Source organism: Chrysoperla carnea, chromosome 1, assembly GCF_905475395.1.
Source record: "Chrysoperla carnea chromosome 1, inChrCarn1.1, whole genome shotgun sequence".
Classification (NCBI taxonomy): Eukaryota; Metazoa; Arthropoda; class Insecta; order Neuroptera; family Chrysopidae; genus Chrysoperla; species Chrysoperla carnea.
The window spans coordinates 92,312,411-92,334,514 of record NC_058337.1 but is presented as its reverse complement, the minus strand read 5'-3'; the positions used below and the strand labels follow the sequence as shown (position 1 = coordinate 92,334,514).

General features: G+C 31.5%; 1 protein-coding gene across 1 annotated transcript in view; it reads right to left on the bottom strand.

Moving 5' to 3' along the window:
• LOC123292172 overlaps positions 1-9,395 on the bottom strand; it is a 167,345-nt gene extending 157,950 nt beyond the window's left edge. The window contains exons 1-2 of the mRNA XM_044872734.1: positions 8,710-9,395; positions 7,118-7,610 (exon numbers count right to left, since the gene is read on the bottom strand). Of these exons, the coding sequence (XP_044728669.1) occupies positions 7,118-7,610; positions 8,710-9,395 (1,179 nt within the window). The remainder of the gene's footprint in view (positions 1-7,117; positions 7,611-8,709) is intronic.
• Between the last annotated feature and the right edge of the window lie 12,709 nt (positions 9,396-22,104).

Sequence of the window (22,104 nt, the reverse complement as noted above, 5' to 3'; positions counted from 1 at the left end):
CACGTAAATATATTAAATGATTTAAAAATATCGTAGAAGTTAAAATTTTTACATCAATTTGACTATTTTTTTGGAAAGAACCGTAAAGTAAATTGCTTTTTTTGCATAAACAGAATCTTTGATAATTTTCTTCATGATTAAAACTTTTTTGAAGCTCAATCACCGCTTAATTTTTGTACAATTAACATTATTACGAGTTCTTCCATAAGGTGCTGTGTTAAAAATTTTAAAATGAAATAATTCCCAATTTTCTCCGCAAGAGGTGTCAAAGCTGTGTTTAACTATGTCACCAAATGGTGTCATTACTTGTCAAATTTTTTCATGATGTTCGTAAATTTCACTATCAGATTCTGAACCCAAGCTATGTAGTACATCGGATACTCAACGAACGTAAAGACTAAATTTATGTATACGGAATTCTAAATTCTATTAATATTTCTAACATCAAGTAGGCGAATAAAACCAATTTTATCAATCCTCTCTCTTGAAGTGAGTGACAATAGAACAGTAATATACGTGATACGAATATAACTTAAAAGTCTCTGTTATTATTATAGTTAACCCATACCTACCACGCCACGCCATGCCGCCAACCAACAACAAAAACAAGCAACATCAACACTCTAGCAATAGCACCAAGTTGACTGAGTTGATGACTGACTGACTGTATTTCTTCAAAGTTTACGATATAATTAGCTGGAAACACATGCTTGTTTGTGTCACGTATACAACTGTTCAGTTGTCACTCATTTTAAATTATTTGAAAAGTAATGTCCTTTAATGGTGATTTTCCAATACTGTATAATAAATAGTTTGTGTTATTAATAATATTACTATATATTTAATATACAATATGATTAGCAGTGTAGCATACTTAAAATTACGAGTTTTGTGAATTATGAAAATATTCATATAAATTTATTAAAAATATACACACGCTAGAATTCAATAAAAATGAACAGTGCATTACTGAGTCACTTCTACGTTACTGAGTTTAAAGGGTCTTTTCAGTCTTTTAAATAAATATGACGTTTTTTCAATTTTTAGGAACTATGTTTCTTAACAAATGTAGGTTACCTAGGAACCTAAAACTTTTCTAATCGATTCATCTTGTCGTAAATTTTGAGAATAAGCAAAAATATTTTACAAACTAAAAGTATTAAAGATATATAACAAAAAATCTTTTTTAGACTAAAAATACATGTTTACAAAACGCATTGATGGGGATATCAAAAACGAGCTGCGAATAGGTCTCTTCTATTCTAGCTCCACTTTCAGTGCTCTAAAACAAAAAGAAACCTTTGCTAGTAATGTCGTCTTCTACTAAATGCTAATACTTGTCGTAGTTAAAAAAAAATGCACACGCTTTTGTTTAAAAAAAAAAACTGATTTTTTGGTGGCATTTGGGAGCTTTTTTTTCGACTACTCTAAATTCCATATAAGCTTCTTCCTGTTCGGCAAGCTCCTGTTTTTTTGAATTTTGTCTGTTAGTGATTGTTATTGCGCGCGTTAAATAATAAGCTAAAAATTGCTATTTTTTGTTGAGTTATATTATTGGATTAAAAGGCTGTTTTATGTAAAGGTAATCGAAGGCGATGGTTGATATATGTGACATAATGGTGCTGATATTTTAATTGAAAAACCCAATATTGAAGCCTCTTATTGGGCTAAACATTAAAGTTCATATGTGGCCTCATTTTCTTATATGATTATGATAATTGTATGAGGCCACAAAGTACTCAAACTCACACTCTCTTTTTGTTAATTGTATACTTCCAAAAAACTTTTTCTAGGTTCTTTAAGTTTGGTAATAACGAAAATGAAGTAAACAACTTTTTCCTGCCGTGGCTAATAATAGGAAGTTCACAATCTAAGAATTTTCTAATATTGTCTGTTTTCTTAAAATCAATTGGAGTAGAATATTTAACGACATGGACAAATGCATGCCACTTTAATTAGGTATATTCTCACTGGTTCATTTTTCACTCAAATGGAGAGTACACTCATAGTTTCGCATGGATAATTGTGAATGTATCTAATTGAAAAATGTGTTTGATAAGTTTTACAGAATACATTTATTTTTAATATTATCACATACAGTGGTGTTCAAGATATATTGCAGGAAAAAGTGTAGTACCAGAGTTCAAAATTTACAAAGTTTAATGTTTATATGTTGTCATGTATCGTAGAAAGGCACGTTCCATAGACCGAAGTACATGACCCATATTGTCAAACATGACATGACCCATCTTGTCGAAGTACATGATCAATCTTGTCAGATCTTGTCTTTTGGCATGTCTTATAGTAAACGAATGTAATATTATTTAAACTTTTGAACATTTTTGTATTTACATAAATATAAGTTAGTTTTATTAAAACCCTGTTTTCAAGTTTCTCGAAAGTTGAATCGGACAAGTATTAATTATTAAAATCTCATGATTCTGTAGGTTTGATTCAATGAATAATTTTTAAGAAATTAATGATCTCCAATTAATCACCAATATTGAAGTAGAGTAGAAATTTCTACTTATTTCTTATTATACCATGTATATATGAAATATACATAGTATTATAAGTTTTTATACCATGTATATATGAAATATACATAGTATTATAAGTTTTTATACCATGTATATATGAAATATACATAGTATTATAAGTTTAGTCCCAAGTTTGTAACGCCTAAAAATATTGATGCTACAAAAAAAAAATTGGTATAGGTGTTCATAAAATCACCTAATTAATCCATTTCCGGTTGTCCGTCCGTCCGGCCGTCCGGCCGTCCGTCCGTCCGTCTGTGGTCACGATTACTCAAAAACGAAAAGAGATATCAAGCTGAAATTTTTACAGCGTGTTTAGGACGTAAAAAGTGAGGTCAAGTTCGTAAATGAGCAACATGGGTCAATTGGGTCATGGGTCCGTAGTACTCATCTTGTAAACCGTTAGAGATAGAATAAAAGTTTAAATGTAAAAAATGTTCCTTACAAAAAAATAAACAACTTTTGTTTGAAACATTTTTTTGTTAACATCACTGTTTACCCACGAGGGCGTTTATTAGGTACAAATTTTATAGTATGTATTAATATCAAAGTGAGTATCTTTTGTTATTTACGTGACGTCAAAAAAACAAACGAGTGCGCATCAACACTTGCGCATTATATGAGAATATCAGTTAAATATGTCAGATATGTATGTATGTGAAATGTGACAGAGTTATCAACACTACCTATACATGGTATTTCAACAATTAACTCAGTCAATTGTTTGTTTTCACTTGTTTTTCATTAAGTTCTAAAATTACAAAGCGTCTTCTAAACACCAGTTTCTAAGCAAGACTTTTCATTTAATCAAGCAGGCGTGGTATACTTTTTAATTGTGACAGTTTAAGTTTTTTTTTTTCATTCATTTACAAATTCGATCTGTGATTTTTGTCTATGGATTTTTTGCCCGCAATATAAAAGCCATCTTTGAAGGAAGTCAAATGTTGGTAGCTGGCAAAATAGATCAATCGGTACACTCAGAAGGGTAAATAAAGTCACCAAAACTAAGATTTATGCTCATGAGATAGGTACGACTCTATTATTTTAAATAAATGTTTTAAGAGAAGTAACATAAAGTATACGAGGTGTGTGGTTTTTTATGCGGTTAAACTAAATTTTGAATAAAATATTTACTTTCTGAGTAGGTATGTTCCTTTTTATGAGTAGTTATGAATAAAAAATTGAGGAGGGTTTAAGAAATATTTTAACTGCAAATGCAAAAAGGGTATTTAATTAAAACACATGTTCAGGGGAGCCCATGTACATAATGGCACAATGTCATCGAATTTGTCATTAAAATATAAAAAACGTATCAAAAGTTTTTGCTTTCTGAGTTTATTTTATTTTATTTTCTCTTTGCTTATATGCTGAAATTGCAAGAGGCACACAACCAAAACCTGACTATAAATAACAAAACGATCAAACATATACGAATCGTAAATTTTCGAGGGGCACTTAGTGTGGGGACTCCTAAAACATTTAGTACACAAATTTGGTTTTTATAAACGCAGACTCTAGTTAACGATATATTTATGATGCTAAATTCTTTTAATATTTTCTTTGAAAAAATTATTTACAAAAATTTTCTAAGCCAAGATATAATATATATAATAAAAAAATATTCTGAATGAAAATTAAATTAATTACTAACTATATATATTTTTAAATTTGTATTTAGAAACAAGTTATTTATTTCTTGTACCTATTACATAGTCTGATTCTACGGAATCCTTCATACAATATTTTTCTAATTAAAAATTGAATCGTTGAAGTTGTTGATGAGAACGTTGAAATTACATTTTTGAAACATTTTTGATATTACCTGCGGCGGTACATATTTTATTAGAAGTAACATATGACATTATGAATTTTACTGATCTAAAATTGTTAAAAGTTGGCCTTTATGAAGAGGTAAACTATATTGCTGTGGACCGTAGAAACTTTTGTAATGAACCCCCAAACAAATTTTATAGTATATATTAATTTGGGATTATCAGTTAAGTATGAGTGATATTTTTTTTTTTTTTTTTTTTTTTTTTTTTTTTTTTTTTTTTTTTTTTGTAAGGAGGAGGGGAAATCTTGCATAAGACATCCTCGTGGATAGTGTCGAGATTCCTACCGACTAAAACCCCTCCTCAATCTAGTAGTTCGCATTGGAACCGCGTTAGCATTACTTCAATGCGAGTACTGTCTTTAAAATTACATCAGGTTTTCTCTCTGCCTTCTTTTTCTTTCGTCTCTATAATGACACGCACTACTTCATAGGCCTTTATCCATTCGTCTCGTGACAGTAGCAAGCTTTTCATCATGGATTGCGAGGTGAAAGTCTCCCCTGTTTTCCTCTGGAATATTTCTCTGGCTGCTTCCCATCTAGGGCAGAAAAAGAGTGTATATTCCGCGTCATCTATCTGATTGCAGTAAGGGCATTTATCGGTTTCGGATCTTTTTCGGTCAAACAGAAACTTTTTGAAGCAACCATGACCGGACAGGGCTTGAGTCAAAAAGTAGTCCACCTCTCCGTGTGGTCTTTCGATCCAGTTTTTGATATTTGGAATTAAATTCCATGTCCAGCGACCATGGATCCCAGATTCCCACCTTTTCTGCCATTTTTCCATTGTGCTAACTTTGACTTCTTCAGTAGGCCGACCTTCATAGAGTTGAAGTCTTTCATCCACTAATAGGTCTATCGGGGGTATGCCTGATATAACACCAGCACCTTCAGCTGAAATTGTCCGGTATCCGCTGCACACTCTGATGCAAATGATCTTTTGCAGTCTCACCATCTTTCTCAGCAGGTGTTGTTTCTTCATCGCTTGTTGCCAGGCAGGAGCTGCGTAAAGTAATTGAGAATGAATTACGCTGGACAATATTCGTCTTTTGGAGGCTCTGGGTCCTCCCAAATTGGGCATGAGGCTCGATAATGCTGACATGGTTCTCTCGGCTTTCTGTATAGTCTTGTCTAGGTGCACTCCAAAATTAAGTTTGGTGTCCAACCAAACACCTAACTGCTTTAAAACCTTGCCTGGACGGATTGAGACCCCTTGAACCTCAAACTCAATGAGACCAACGTTTCTTTTAGTTGTTAAGAGAACTGCTTCGGTTTTCTCTGGTGCTATTGTCAGTTTCCTCTTCTCCATCCATTGGACCACTCTTTGAACGGCAGTATTTCCGTGATTCATTAGAGTTTCCTCGTTGGTTGCTACCACAGTCATAGCTATATCGTCAGCGAAACCCACTAGCTCCACTCCTATAGGAAGTTTCATTTTCAGTAGGCTGTCGTATTGGATATTCCACAAGGTTGGGCCTAGTATAGACCCTTGTGGTACACCACTACTGACTTCCTTCTTTGTGACCTTTCCTTCTGCTTCTAGTATTATTTCCCGTTCCGACAGATACGACGCTATTAAACTGATAAGGCTTTCATCAATTTTCCTCACCCTTAGCTCATTAAGAATGATCTGCCACGAAGCACTGTTAAAGGCATTTTTAACATCGAGTGAGATAACCGCACAGAGGCGCCGAAATGTCTTGGAGAAGGCAGCTGCTTTTTGTGCTGTTTCTATAACTTTTCGAATAGCATCAACTGTCTGTCTACCCTCTCTGAAGCCGAACTGGTTGTCTGCTAGGCTTCCGGTACGGTCCAATTCCCTTTTGAGCCTTATGAGAATTAAGTGTTCGTACAGTTTACCTTCGACATCGAGGAGGCATATAGGTCTATATGAACTAGGGTTTTCAACTGGCTTATCCCCCTTTTTCAATAAAACAAGCTTGGCTCTTTTCCATTCCTTTGGAAACTCTGATCTTTTTGCCAACGCGTTGTATATTTCAAGAATATATTTCGGCTTAGTTTGCGCTACTTCTTTTATTATTTCAGGTGGTATGTTACCTGGACCAGGAGCTTTGTTTTTTTTGATCTTACTTGCTGCCACTTCTAGTTCTTCTTCCGTGAAGTTTCTGAAATCGGATCCTTTAATGGTAGTAAAGTTTACGGGTTCATGTATCGGAAAAAGATATCGTACAACATTCTCCGTGGCTTTCATAGTCAGTTGGGATTTAGGTGGGTTCCCAACGAGTCTTTTCTTCACAATGACGTATCCCTTACCCCAGACGTCCCTATTAATGTCGTCAAGTACACTTTCCCAGATTTTCTTTTTCGATGTTTTGATGCAGTTGCGTAGTCGTTTTTTGTAAAGGGCGTACTCTTCCTGCAGGACTGTTTTAAGTGCAGTATCGTGTTTTTTAGCAACCCTCGTAAGCTGTCTTCGTTTCCGGATGCATTTCTAGCGGAGTTCTGCAATTTCGTTGTTCCACCAATACATGGGCTGTCGCGTCTTTGTCAGTCCTTTCTTTGGCATGCATGCATCGCATATTTTGGATAACGTGCCCGATAGTTCTTTAGCCGGTTGTGTGATTGTGGAATATTTTACAAAATCTTGAATGGCTTGGGATTTTTTGTCCTCGTCCATTTTCTTGGTATTCCAACCTCTTACTATTTTTTTCACATGATGGTTCTTTATGTCTTCCCTCACTTCAAAAATGATATAATTATGGTCACTCAGAGATTCAATGTCACTTACTTCCCAGTGAGTGATTTTTCTTCCAATTCCTGTCGTTGCTAGAGTCAAATCAAGTATCGAGCCGTAGCCATTTCTTTGGAAAGTCGGTTTTTTCCCTACATTTTTGACGATTAGGTCGTGTTCAGCTATCCATTCTGAAACCAGTTGTCCTCTTGCATCGTTCGCCATCATTCCCCATTGTGGGGATTTTGCATTAAAATCTCCAACAACTATTGCCTCAACGCCTCTTGTTCTTATGCAGTTTCCTATCTGCTCTAGTATATCCGATAGTTCCTCTATTTTCTTGTTTGGAGATGCGTAGCATCCATAAATTGTAAATGAGGGCGTAGTAACATAGCAGAAATTTTTACCACTTCCTTGATTCTTAACAGCAATATTTCGGTCCAATATTTTTATTGCTGTGTCCAAATCAGCATCGTATATCCAGTCATTCTTATTTGCAATAGCTCTTTTATTTGGCTCACTGAGAACAACTATTCCGGCACCTATCTCTCTAGCTGTAACAATAGCCAGGTCATTCGCTGGGTAGCTCCGATTGCAATTTATTTGTAGTATCTTTGTGAGGGCCATTTTGTTCGTTTCTCACCATTTCTCTTCTGTTTGCACCAACATGTCCCTTAAAACTATTCGATTGATGCCCTTCTTGTTTACAATGTATGCAGAACGGCGTATTTTGGCAATCTACTGCCCTGTGGCCGACTTTTGCGCATCTCATACAAAGATTCTGTCTGTCTGGGCCCTTGCATTGAGACTTCACATGTCCAAGTTCCCAACATCTAAAGCATCGGGTATCTTTGACTCTTTCTGTGATTGCACAATTTAGCCAACCAATTTTTATTGAGCCCTTCCGAAGGAGTTTATCTGCATCCATTTCGTGCATTACAAGCGTTGCATTTTGCCTGTGGCCGTAAGCGGGTCTCAATGCTCTCACTTCGTAGTCTTCGGGCTTTACTGCAACTGAGTTGAGTATAGCGCTTTTAATATCGTCTAGCGTTGTTACTTCGTCCATGTCCCTAACGTGGAGTATTTTCTTTCTAATAAGAAGGGATGTTGATATGCCTGGCAGTTTCTCACTTATTTTTTGTTTTAAAGCCTCCATTTTGTCTGTTCCATTTTGAACGCTTAGTAATAGTTCTCCATTTCGGGTTCTTGTAATATTTTGGATATTTACTCCTATTTCTGTTGGGTTTATGTTTTCTTTAATACGTTTGAGTGTTTCCGCATAGCTCTTTCCTTGCGTTCGTATTATAAGAGCATCTCGTTTCGGTTTCTGAGGATTTCTATTATTATTTCTTTTCGATCCTTGTTCATTACTCGTTGCTTGGTCTTTTTCCGTGGGTTGAAGATTTCCGTCTTTATTTACGCGGCTAACACATATTTGAACTTCAGTACCATAGAGCAGAAACTGCAACATTTTCATAATTGTATCACCCGTAGTGTCTTCCATATCAGGAATAACAATTTCTTTTTGGCTGTTCTCTAGTAAATGGTTTTTTATGGTCTCTAGAGACTTGAATAGGAGTTTGTACTCTTCTTCGCATTTTTCTTTTCGATGATTAACTATTGGGCAGTAAATTCGCCGCGAGACGTACCTGATGTTTCCCGTCGGGTCAGGAAAGCCTATGGAATGTGCCATGATTGCAACATCTCCTTCCTTTTTGTTTTGTTCCTGAAGCCCATTTCGACCCCCGAATTTGTCTATTGCTCTATTAATCTCCTTGTTATTAGATACAATGCCTACACTGCAAGGAAGTATTACATCGCAATTTGTTGAGATCTCCCAGGCATGTTCTTTTTTTGTTTTGCATTTGGGGAATACTTCTATGTTCCAGTCCTCCTCTGTTATTTTTTGGAAACCAGCAAAACTCATGTCCGTCGTTAGTTGCGCTCTTCGCTGATTGAGCGTTTGAACCTTGACACATTCCTCACACTGAATTTGTATTGTTTCAGGTTTTTGGGATATCCTCTGTGCTTCTTCAAGATTTTGAATTTTTGCCTTGAGATTTTGATTTTCGTAGCGCAGTTCCACTTCTGTTTCTTTACATCCTGAACTATTTTCCAAATCGATAAGCCAACTTCTTAATTTTTCCGATTTAAGTTTTTCAGCTAATAACGATAGATTGCTACTAATGTCGCAAAATTCTTTTTTCGGCTTATAACAGTCCTTGATAACTTTCTCGAGCTTTTCGATTTGATAAACCGTTTTGTTTAAAGAACTTAGAAATATCTTCATAGAATCTTTGCTATCTTCTTTGACTTTTTCTGGTGTAAAGTCCATTCTCTTTCTCTTCGGGGGATTGGCAGTTTCTGTGGTCTTTCCTTTTTGTATTCCGGTTATTGTATTTGTGTCCGGTAACTCTGGTAAAGAATAGGTTCTGTTTCTTGGAGGGGTTCTTTGAATGGAGTCCCGTCTAGAAAATGGGTTTGTGTTGTTTAATTCCATTGATGTACCATCTATATGTTTAAAAGGCGAGATTTTTCTCCCCAAAGAATCCACAGAGAGCCCTGAAGCGTTTTCAGAGGGGAATTCTGGACAATTTGTCCTACCCTCCAGGGGCAGTTTGTTTTTCTGTTCCATCATTTTTCATATTACTACCAAATAATAAATGTAGCCTGTTTAGGATTTACTCTGCTTAAGAAGCTTAAGAGATAAAAGTACTTTTTTTTTTTTTTTTGCCGAGAATACGCTTTTATAATTAGTCTATACTGTATTAAAACACTACACTTAAATATTATTATTAGTATATTAACAACCAAAATGACAAAACATAAAGAGAATAAACTTTGAATTGGTGATATACATCAAAAAATAAAAATAAAATAAAATAAATACATTTAAAAAAAAATGAATGTCCGTGTGGGAATCGAATCGACGTTACTCTGATTAACACAATTAGTGTACTAACGCCTTAACCGATTGCGCCACCAACTGCATATAAGTTTTTATAAACTATAACAAAATATTCAATAGCGGAATCGTCTATAAAAGTCGATTGAAAAACAATTTTGACATAAAACACTAACCTTTTGATGGAAAAATTAAAATTAAGAAATTTTAACATAAAACAACACTTATATTTATTGAACAATAGTTTTATTTATTTATCGTCTATAAAAGTCGATTAAGTACAAATTTGGCATTAAACACTAACCTTTTGATGGAAAAAATTCAATTAAGAAATTTTTAACATAAAACAACACTTATATTTAGTGAACAAAAGTTTTATTAAGTATGAGTGATATGTATAGGTATATGTGTAATGTATATATGTAATGAGAATAAACACTGTCTATACATGGTATTTCAACAATTAACTCAGTCGATTGTTTGTTTTCACTTGTTAATAAATATTTTACTTTTGCAGTAAATAAATTTATTAAAATATGAATTACTATTATTATTACTTCACTTCAATAGCTTTTTGTACAAACATAAATAATATATTTATTATGAGATGATTTTGTACGTCGCCGGTAAATTGACAAAAACATTAATCGTGTGTAGGTGTAAATGAAAGGCGCGGCGGCGGCCGACATATGTGCTGTTATTGTGCGATAATAATAATTTTTTTGTTTTATCAAAGTCTACTTCATTTGCATTTTCAATTTTTATGATTTTTGTTTGTTTTAATTTACAGTTGTAATAATTGCTTTATTTTTTTTTTAAATAAACTTGTTTTACATGAGTAAATTTATTCAATTATGATTTCTTGGAGCCAAAATTCTTAGTCCATTGACTTTTTCTCACTTTGTATGGCATGCAGATGTCTCTAAAACATGATATTTTTATTTAAAAATTACTTCCGAAAATTTAAAATTAACTTGGTAAAAATAACGAAATATTATTCCGATTTAGATTTAAGTTTATTTACATTAATTAAAGTTAAAAACTTCAAAACATTTAATTTGCTATTTGACAAAATATTTAATAAATACTAAGGAAAATTTCAAAGATATATTCGTTTTATTAGAATTACATTTCTCGTTTTCTAAGTTTTCATTCGTCTATGACTAAGCACCAATGGCTCCCGAATGTGAATACGTGACGTTCGTGAGCCATTTGTGAATAAGGATCAAGAGCTTGCTAGCTCTATTTTTAACTATTATTTATTAATATTAGGGAATGTTTTCTGCGCTTCCACCATCAAAGACTTATTAGTTAATCGTTAATCCTGAAGAGCCTGATCAGAATAAACGGACAAACTTTTTATTAAATTATTGTATTGTCATCGGATCTTGTAAATTGTGCAAAGTTTCAATTAAATTCGGCGTTTTGAAGTGGGTGAAAAGCCAGTTCAAAGATTTCGTTACATAGATGCATAGATCCATACCAAGCTAATCAAAAGCATGTCATTTCACAATCATTATAAATGGAAACTTCGGATAACAAAACAATGTGCAATTACTTTTCTAAAGTTTGTTGGAAGTTCAATAATTAAGAATTTGGACAAACTAATATATTCGATCATTAATACTGTTTTTCAAGCGAAAAAAAAATTCCGATATAATTTTGAAGCTAATCAAAAATTAGAAAACCAAATGGTGCAAAAAATTTAAATTTCTCATTCTGAAAAAAAAATGCATTTTCAAACCAGAAATGAGTTTAAAAAATGAGACCAAATACATTTTTCAAGTGTCAAAATTATTCTTTACTCGAACTTTTAATTCAATTTTCGAAGTTCAAATTATACACACAAGGAAGATACGAGATTTTGATAAAATATAGTCCTGAATTATTTGTCAAGAGCTTTATTTAACCAGCAATTTCCAGTACTAAACACTTAAATCAAAAAATAATTTTGTAAATATCAAATCGATACAATCGGTTTGTAATACTATAAGAATAATGATTTTTACTTAATGACCATCATCAATATATGAGCTACAGAACCAATATAGTACGAACAACAAACATATAATTCTAGAGGTGATAATTGAAAAAACAAGTAATTAATATTTTTATCATCATCAATCATGAATACGATGATTCATTCAATTGAAATGAATCACCTTTTATAATTACTAAATAAAAAAATGTACAATTTTTCCTCTGGGCTGCGTCTTTTTATACCATGCATATGTGTAATATGTATGGTATAGTAAGTTTAGCCCCAAGTTTGAAACGTTTAAAAATATTGATGCTACGCACAAAATATATAGTATAGGTGCTCATAAAATCACCTAATTAGTCCATTTTCGGCTGTCTGTCCGTCTGTCCGTCTGTCTGTCAAAACGATAACTCAAAAACGAAAAAATATATCAAGCTGAAATTTTTACAGCGCACTCAAGACTTAAAAATTGAGGTCGAGTTCGTAAATGAGCATAGATCAATTGAGTCTTTCGTCCGTAGGACCCATCTTGTAAGCCGTTAGAGATAGAACAAAAGTTTAAATGTAATAAATATCCCTTAAAAAAAAACCAACTTTTATTTGAAACACTTTTTCGTAAACATCGCTGTTCACCCGGCGCAAATTAAGGGTGAATTGTATAGTATGTATTATATAGGGATATCAGTTATGTGTGTGACACATAATAGTATGTCTAATGTGATAGAGTAATCAACACTGTCTATGCATGATGTTTCAACAATTAACTCAGTCAATTGTTTGTTTTCACTTGTTTAAACAAATACAATGTGTTTTTTACACAATGAGTTAGTCCAGCACGCACTGACATAACCTTCCACCTTCAAAGTTTGGCTTTCGTAGAGGGATCAGTTTGGGGAGAGGGGCTTTCCCAAGAATTTTGATATACAATAAGAGAAGGCTGAGATTTTTTTATCATTTTTTACGTAGATGTGGTGTAAGCGTTATTAGGTTTTCCAACTTCGGCGAAGTGAAAAACATCAGATTGATTCCGCTTCCTGGATAGTGTCAGGATTTCCATCCTAAAAAAAGAAAGAAGTGGTATAATTGAAACTATTTAGAAAGTATCATATTTTTTGGAACACGCATATGAAGAAAATTGCTGTTACATCTTATACATAAATAAATTCAATGTATTAATAATAATAGTGCTTTAACTCCACACTTGTTTTTAACTACTTTTTCTATCTAGTACCCTCCCTACCTACCACCAACCATTACTAATATAACTGGTCCCAATAAACAGTAGTAAACTGATGCATCCATCCATCGTCTACTACATTAGGTAGTATATAAGTGATATTATTCGGCGTATAAATGTAATTTATGGTTTAGTTACAACTTGTTGGCATAGATTTAATAAGTAAAGATAAAATATATATTGGATTTCACGATGCTTTTTAGCTGTTGTAATAAATATATAAAATTATTAATTACAGCGTGTATCAACCCATAAGGGGAAGCAAATAGTCGTCAGGGTACAACAAATTAATTTTCGAAATAATGTTACTGATTTCGACGGAGAATTTTACCCTCGAGAATGTAGTGAAAGTCCCCCTAATGACTTTTTTTCGCACGAGTATAATTTCGATTTTGCATTTTTTTATTAGTGTTCTGTGCCGAATTGATGTGTTTGGACTTTCATTAACATTTGCACGCACTGCTGCGATATTTTCAGTCGAGTGTCCAAGACGAACGCGTGTTTCTTTTTTCATTAATTTTCTTACAGTGGCTTCATTTGGAGCATTATACAAATTCTGCAAAAAAAAGGGGCTGCAATACTTTCACCACTTTGATTATAATTTTTCACAATGAAAATTCGTTGTTGTGTATCGTAGCGCTTCATTTTACCAAACCTCAAGCTGTCTACTAACGAACGGCCATTTCTTTTTTAATGTCAAATCATGGTACTACAAAAGCTTGAAAAAAATCAATATAAAAATTGAGTTTCATGATTCCACCCGAACAAACATAGTTAGATACAGATTGAGGTGCTCCGAATCATTGTTGATATTCTATGTTGAGCGCCTCAAGCTTTTATAAATAGCCATGTATGATGAGTGACCCTAAAAAAAAATTATTTTCTACTTTTTAGTACAATAAAAACTTGTCCTTGATAAGTATTTTTTATTCAAATTTTAAATTTATTGTTATACGGTTTAAAAGATTAAAAGTCGTTTTTTACGTCATACACTATACAAATTTCATCTATACCTCTTTTCACGTTTGAGCTATCGTGCTCAGGGATGGAAAAACGAAAATGGACTAATTCGCTGATTTAATGAGCACCAATATCAGAATTTTCTTTAAGCATCAATATTTTTAAGTACTCTAATATATTTCATATATACAGGATATCGAAATAACTTCATGTATGTTAAGATAATTTTGATAACTTGTTTGTCGATTTTTCATTCCCGCATGTCTTCAATACTTTCGCTATTTGGGATTTATTATTATGGTTGTAGTATAACTATGTGTGACAATGACACATTCTGTATAACAAAAATGTCGAATGTCAAGTCGAAACAAACTGGAAAAGAACTATTAAAACAATATATATAATACAATGTATTCTCTCTCTATCAATATGTGTCTCTGATGTGTCATTATATTCGATAAATCCAATAATACAGAAGAAAGGAACCAAGAAGATGACTACCACCATACGGTAGTAAAGTTCAGTTTAGTAGCTTGCAATTTCTATCGTTCATTGTGTGCATTTAAACTGTTTTTCTATTTCATTGGCTACCGAATGTTCCTCAAAATCTACCCTTTCAACTTTTTATATTGCTAAAAAATGTGAAAAATTACTTGTCATGTAATAAAGCTTTTTTACTTTCTGGTAGAAAGTATTTACTGCCGCAATTTAAATTACATACTGAATATTCCTACGTTCTGAACATTCGAATTGATTTTCAAATGATTCTCAATGCAGTCAAATGCGACTCCGAAAAGAGATCTGAGAGGGCTTAGTTGATGTTTATTGTATTATAAGTTTGGCTCACGAAAATCAAAGACTCCAAATAATTATGGATTTTTTCGATATAAAAGGTTGGCTACTTTTTTACTAGTGGTCGAACGAATAAAATGCTTTCCGTGTCTGCAAGAAATGCAATAATTAATCTCTGCCCGACCTGTTTCTATTTACTGCCGTTCTCCTATTCATATAAATAAAAATTTCCTCGAAATCGGAAAATCCGGAGATAAACCAGAAGGAATTATAATACTGTTCGATATTTTTGATGTTTTTTTATGTGTGCCCAGTTTTTCCATAATTAAATATTTATATTAATATCCTTCAAGTAGTTATTGAAATAAATACCACGATACTCGAAATAAAATTGTATATTAATGAATTCGACTTAAAAAAATTAATTAACATACAACAGACTTACATTTCGCTATATATCGACATTTTGATTTCAACGCATCGTCAGTAGCTAAGGGTTTATGATACGGCTCATCGAGAGAGTCTACACGATTTCAGAAGTATCTCAATCAAATCTGGAGAGGTGGCAACCCTATAATAAAGTCTAACAATACTCAATTTCTACGATACAATTAAATTACAAACTATGAGGGTGACACTTTGTACTGACAATAGTATAGACACTTTATGTGGATAAAAAGTATCGCCTGTCTGTCTGTCGCGATAAATTTCTAGCTAAGAAAAGAAATTCTATTTTGATGAAAATTTTTCAAGGCAAATGGTTTGAGGTTCAAGAGTCATATTGTCTATTAAAAATTTTAAGAAAAAAAACAACAAATTGTAATATAATTTCACTTTTAATATTGGTAAAATTGCGTTGAAGAGCAATGAACTTGAATTATTCTCTAAAACAAAGAGAATTTTAATACTAAAAATAACAAATGAAAATAACTTTTAAACGGTTTTATTTAATTTAATATTCCGAAAAACTCAATTGATTTTTTTTTCGAGTAGGCCGGGAAAAATGTTGACTGAGCATATAACGGCTGCCGAAACCTTTTTTTAATTCTTTTCTATCCATGAGAAGATTATATTTAAAAAGTAATAATAATTTCAAACACAATACGATCATGCTGGTTGGAAGAGTTTCAATTTAATACACACCGAAAATTTTATTGTCAATATTCGGCTTGGAGTCTGAAATAGGCACCTTATTCGGTTTAGAAGAAATGAGCACTTAAGTTTTTGGTATGTTGCGCAAAATCACTTTATCATATTTCAAGAATTCTCTAACTTTTTTAACCTAGATCTGCGTACCTAATTGTAGACTTTGCAGTATGAGGGTTACTATCAAGAAAGATTATTATCAAGCTAGCTAGAAAACAACCCAAATTTTAAGAAGTGTGAATACTTTATAACAAAATATTATACAATCACTTTATTTTTCTAGTTAACATAAATTTTACTATAAATAAAATATAAATAAAACAAAAAAGTTAAAAAATAGAAAATTGTTCTCTATTAGCAAAGGACAACGGCTAAATTATTGAAAGAAAAAGGTAAAAATCACCATCTCATAAAAATACTCCAGTAAAATCTTTGAAAAAAATATGAAATCGCAAAACGCGATGTAAAGCTGCTTTTTGGGTATGTTATTAGGACCCTTTAGAAGAGTGTGAAACTACGTTTTGCTAGCAAGAAAAAAGTTGTGCTGCCTGCGTAATACGTGAAAAACTGCAAAATTTTCGGATTTTTTCTAGTTTTTTCAATTCAATTAAAAAACTATGAGCTTTTGACATTAGTTGCTAATATCATTACCATATGCTGGAATGCTGGGATATTTTCATATGCTGTAATGCCACATTATTCTTTTGGGCCATTCTGTATATTAATAAATATGTGCGTGCTAATTAAAAATATTTTCCTTAATTAGTCTTTGAAACATCTGTGTTCCATATATACGTTTAATAACGTAAATATATTCAGGAGAGGATCTACAACATTTTCATATAGAAACCTAATCATTGTACCTATTGTAAGGTACTTCAACATAGTATTTATTCGTACGACAAAAAAAAAAACAAATTTTTCCGACATATTTTATGATTTATATAAACGAATACTACAAATCGTGTTTGTAATATAAACTAATATATTTCTTCTTTATATTTTTTATATAATAAAAATTTTTCATATATATAAATATAACTTGTACATTATAACGTGGGCAGTTTCTTTACTTTTGTGTTGTGTTAATAAAAAAAATTCAAAAACTAAAATCTCGACGAATACAAAATGACGCTCTAGAAGGAATGAAACAGAAAATTTTGTTATCTGAAATTGTTATGGTAAGTAAAATCGACATTACTGCCGGGGGACCTCTAAGATAAAAAATTTCACAGAACTATACCGCGGATAAAATGACTATTTTACTTATCATAACAAGTTCGTTTTTGCCTCAACATATCCACCTTCGCGTTCCATACATTGTTATTTTACAAAATTCTTTAAATACACCCTACATATCTCGGGAGTAATTTCTTGAACCGTTTCTCTTATTTTTGGTTCTAAATGGTCAACATTTTTAAACGGTCATTAACATTCCTATCGAACTTTTTTAATTTTTAACATTCTGTTCATTCGATGTCAAAAGTGTACAGCTGATTGTTAATATTTTCGAAAGCAGAGCCAACTTAAATAGACACGCTGTATAAGTACTGGCTGTGCCCAATGTTTCTTACCTTCAGTAGTCGATCGTCAACTCGTGTATTCAACATGCCTTGTGTGTCATGTGGTATGCATGTCACTTCCGAGGTGACGATCCCAACCAAAGTGACCACCAAACGGGAATTATCCTCTTCGTTTTTAGCCTCTTCAAACAAAAAATTATAATGAAATGGTTGAACGAGACTAATGACTCTTTTACTTCAAAAATCATTTCGTTTGAAATATTTTCACACAACGTAATATTTGACTTATACAAAAACCTATATGTTGAATATAAAATAAATATATATTTTTACAATGTAGATATAATATTTATTTATTATTATAATTCACATACAAAAAAGGTAATGTTTGGTTTTTGTGAATTTTATAAAATATTTTTTCATTTTCACAATAGCTATGAGGAATAGAGGCTGCTAGCTGGTAGGTAAATAATACAATACTTTTGTCTCTTTTCAGCTTATGCGCTGTGTACACAATGGAATCTGGAAGTAAGACGAATCAAAGTATATTTAACTTAAGACTCTTATTTTCATAAGGACACGTCAGCAATAAATAATAAAATAATTAGTACAGAATCAATTATAAAATTCATTTCATTGTATATTATTTAAAAAAAAAAAAAAGAATAAATAAAATAAGTAAGAAATACTTAAAATTTAATATTTTTTTTTTAAAACTTGTTTGAATTATTTTTACATTTATTTCACGTGATCTTTTATCTTTAACAGAAATGTGTATAATTTTAGTTTTTTATTTTGTAAATAATTACTGTACTTCAATATATCATTCTAAGAATTTGGTTAATTGAAGGGCCACCAACTATTTCTGATTTGCAAATAACATGCAGAAAATAAAATAGAAATAGTGATGTTTTTTTTGTATACAAAAACTTGAGTTTTAAACTTTTTTTGCTTAATGTTTTTCAAGCCCCAACATATGTGTTAAATTGAAAATAATACATACAATTTTAAATTTGATTAGAATTGTACAGAAATTCTCAAAAACTTATGTAGGGTGTAAAACTATAGTTTGACGAATATGTATTTTTTTATTATTCTAGAAACAATATACAAAAAAAAAAAATGTAAAAATATTTTATCTTGAATTCAACACTCAATAGAATTTCTACTGACCGTCGGAGAAAAAGATTTATGCATTTATTTTGGATTGATCATATTAAAAAAAAAAATATATTCATAAATTTTAATCCACTTCACAATTAAGTCCTTATTCATTATTGAATCTAATCCCTGTTGGGCCAACATTAATCCTTATAATTGTACCTATTCATTGATATAATCAAGAGTATGTTTTAGCTTATGATTAATAAATATTTTCATATTTCAAGATTTTTTTCAAAAACTAAATTAATGCATATACAATGTTGGAAAACATAAATATTTATTAGATGTATTTTAATAGAGCCCATCAGTTTAACCAAATATAATTTTGTATTAAGTATGTATAATAAAATAGTTAATATTAATTATATGTAGGACATTAGTGGCAAACAACATAATTAGATATTTCGCAATAAATCTATTACATGCATCGTAAATATTATTATTTTCGTAATAATATTTAATCATGTCTTTGAATCATTGAAAATACAAATAATGTTTGTACAATGTTCTCAAAAAGTTTATAATTTTACTTACTATTTATATAATATTAATACTATTATTACAAGCTTTTATTTAGTTTCACATGTCCCGTTGTCTGTCTGAAATCAAAACTTGCAGGTAAAATTTGATCCTCTCCATGGTTTCCGATTGAGCTGAAATTTTGCATGCTCATTTAGTTTGGATGTCAATACATGGTAAGGTTATGGCGTTCAAATCGCTTTCCCATCGCTTCCACCATATTTGATATATATACATTTTCTTTAGCCTTAAATTAAAAATTTTATTAAAAAATATATTATAACAAGGACAAGCTTTCATTGTACTAAAAAGTAGAAAATAATTTTATCTATGAGTCTCTCAATCATCCATAGTAAATATTCAAAGGCACGGACGCACAGGCTACGGGGAAGCCTGCACGGACGTGTTGGTAAATTTCCCTGTAACTTAGACATTTCAAGAGTGAACTTTGATTTTGAATATGTCTGTTTACAACAAAATGTCTTGTATACAGCAATTCGTTATGTCGCGTCGATTGACCGAGTGATGTTACTAAATAGATTGTGGTACGCCCAGTTTGAATCATTGTTTCATTTTAACAAAGATCGCCAACAAAAACATTTCTGTATTTCTTTTTATGAGCAAGTTATTAAAGACATATAGATGATTTTAAATTTCTTCTACATCAATCACTACAACTATTGACATTTGCTTTCATATAATAACAAAAGTAAAACATTTTACCGTAGATAGCTGTTCATTCTTAGATTATTTTGTTAATTATTTCATTAGGCTATACAAATTCTTAGTAGCGAGATTTATGAAAAAGCATTTTATATTAATTGTGAAAAAACGGGACTAATGCCGAAGATATCAGTTTTGGAACACAATATTCAAGATATAAAAAAGGAGAAAATCTAGTTTTCCAGAAAATCTGATGCTGGAAAGTTACTCCCTGAGTGATCAATTTGAGATATTATTCGCTGATTTTTTTATCCTTATTTAATTACATTTTTTACCCGTGGCTGTGCGCGCTGGTTTGTCCTCAAATAACTGGCAAAGATAATTAAAAAGTAAATAAAGTAATATCAAACAAACAAGGTGAAGGAGATACAATTGATGGGCATCTTTTCAACCAAGGATATCAGACATATTTCTAACAAAAAAATTAATTGGTTAGATAGAAAGATAGTAACTCTTGCTTGGAAAATATGTAATAATCGTCTTCTTTTCAATGAATATGTAATAATCAAAAGTATACTTCTTCGATTGTTTTCCACAGATAAAAGTACATGAATCAAAAAAACAGTTTTCAATTTTTTTAAATGTAAGAAGTATGTATATTAACCATGATTGAACAGACGTCCATAAATTGCATCTCCCTCACCCTGTTTTTAGAAATGTCAAAATAATAAGTTTTTTTTTATATGTATCTTTATAAATTATAGCTCATGTGTTTTCTGTATTATGAGCTATATTATTGTCAAATTTCATTCAAATCCTTCATTAGTTTTAGCGTATCGAACAAACAAACAACCTTAATTTCACATTTATAATATTTAAGGATAAGGATAGGGATAAAAATATTCTGTGTCTGAAATTAATAGAAGTGGATTAAGTATTTCGTAAACTTTTGTAAGTTATGTACTTGTTATATTCTTCAAGTTCATAATGATCCTTGTTTTTTTGCTATAGACATTTAGACAAATGACAGCAATAATAAGTAGCATTTTGAGTTGTTTTTTTTAGTTTTATTGATCGATATCAATTCGATACAATATTTTTATATCTTAAAAAATGATTACTCTAATTTTTTATAATTATTATTAGGTTCCTATATAAGGTATATCAGATATTATCTTCACAAGAATTGAATAGAAAAGAAACAAGACACGGCATAGTTGAAAGAGTTTGTTTATTTTAATGATTTGTTTCATATATTTTTTTTATTTTATTTATACTTTTTTTTTTTAAACAATACCAACATGTTCTGAACTGATATATAAACAAAGTGAAGTGAGTGAGTGATCAATATTATCTGTAACGGACCCGTCTTACAATTTTTCTGAGCAAATATTTAATTCTATGTAATTCACATTCAGTAATATTTACTTATTATATAGTCAATTTGAAGATAATCTTCAAATTGGCATTCGTCGAAATGGCATTACCAAGTAGATTTTATGGAATTTTTATTAATTATAATACTAAATTAAAAATTGAAATAAACCCCCGACATAAAATTAGTACTGATCAATTCGCTTGTGCCATCGTAGCTTTTAAACGCATGCACCGGTTTGATTTTTTACCCCTCAAACCAAAAAAGGGGTCTGTCTGTGGCATCGTAGCACCTAAACAGATGAAGCAATTGCGATTTTTTTCGTTTCGTTTGCAAGGTAACTTAATGGAGAGTGTTTTTAGCCATGTTTCAAGGGTAAGTTTAGAGTTCCGTACCCGGAACATCCATTTAGTGTTTTAGGCAATGACTTGAAATCGGTTCAGTTTGGGGAAGACTCTAAGGAAAAAGGCAATTTAATGGAGAGTGTTCTTCCGTATGTTTCAAGTGCGAGTTTAGGATTCTATACCCAAAAAAATTGGTCGAGGGTTTTTAAAATTTTGTAAAAAATTTGCTGTTCGTTTGAAAAATAATTGGATCGAAAGTGTTATTAATTGAGATAAAGTATTGTAGTACAAATCATTGCATCTCATCTAGTTATTTTGAATACGGAAACCTAAACTCGCACTTAAAAATTAGCTAAGAATACCACAGACAAACACACAGTTACATAGAAACGTTAAACTTACGACCCCCCTCTTTTTAATCTGGGATTAAAAATG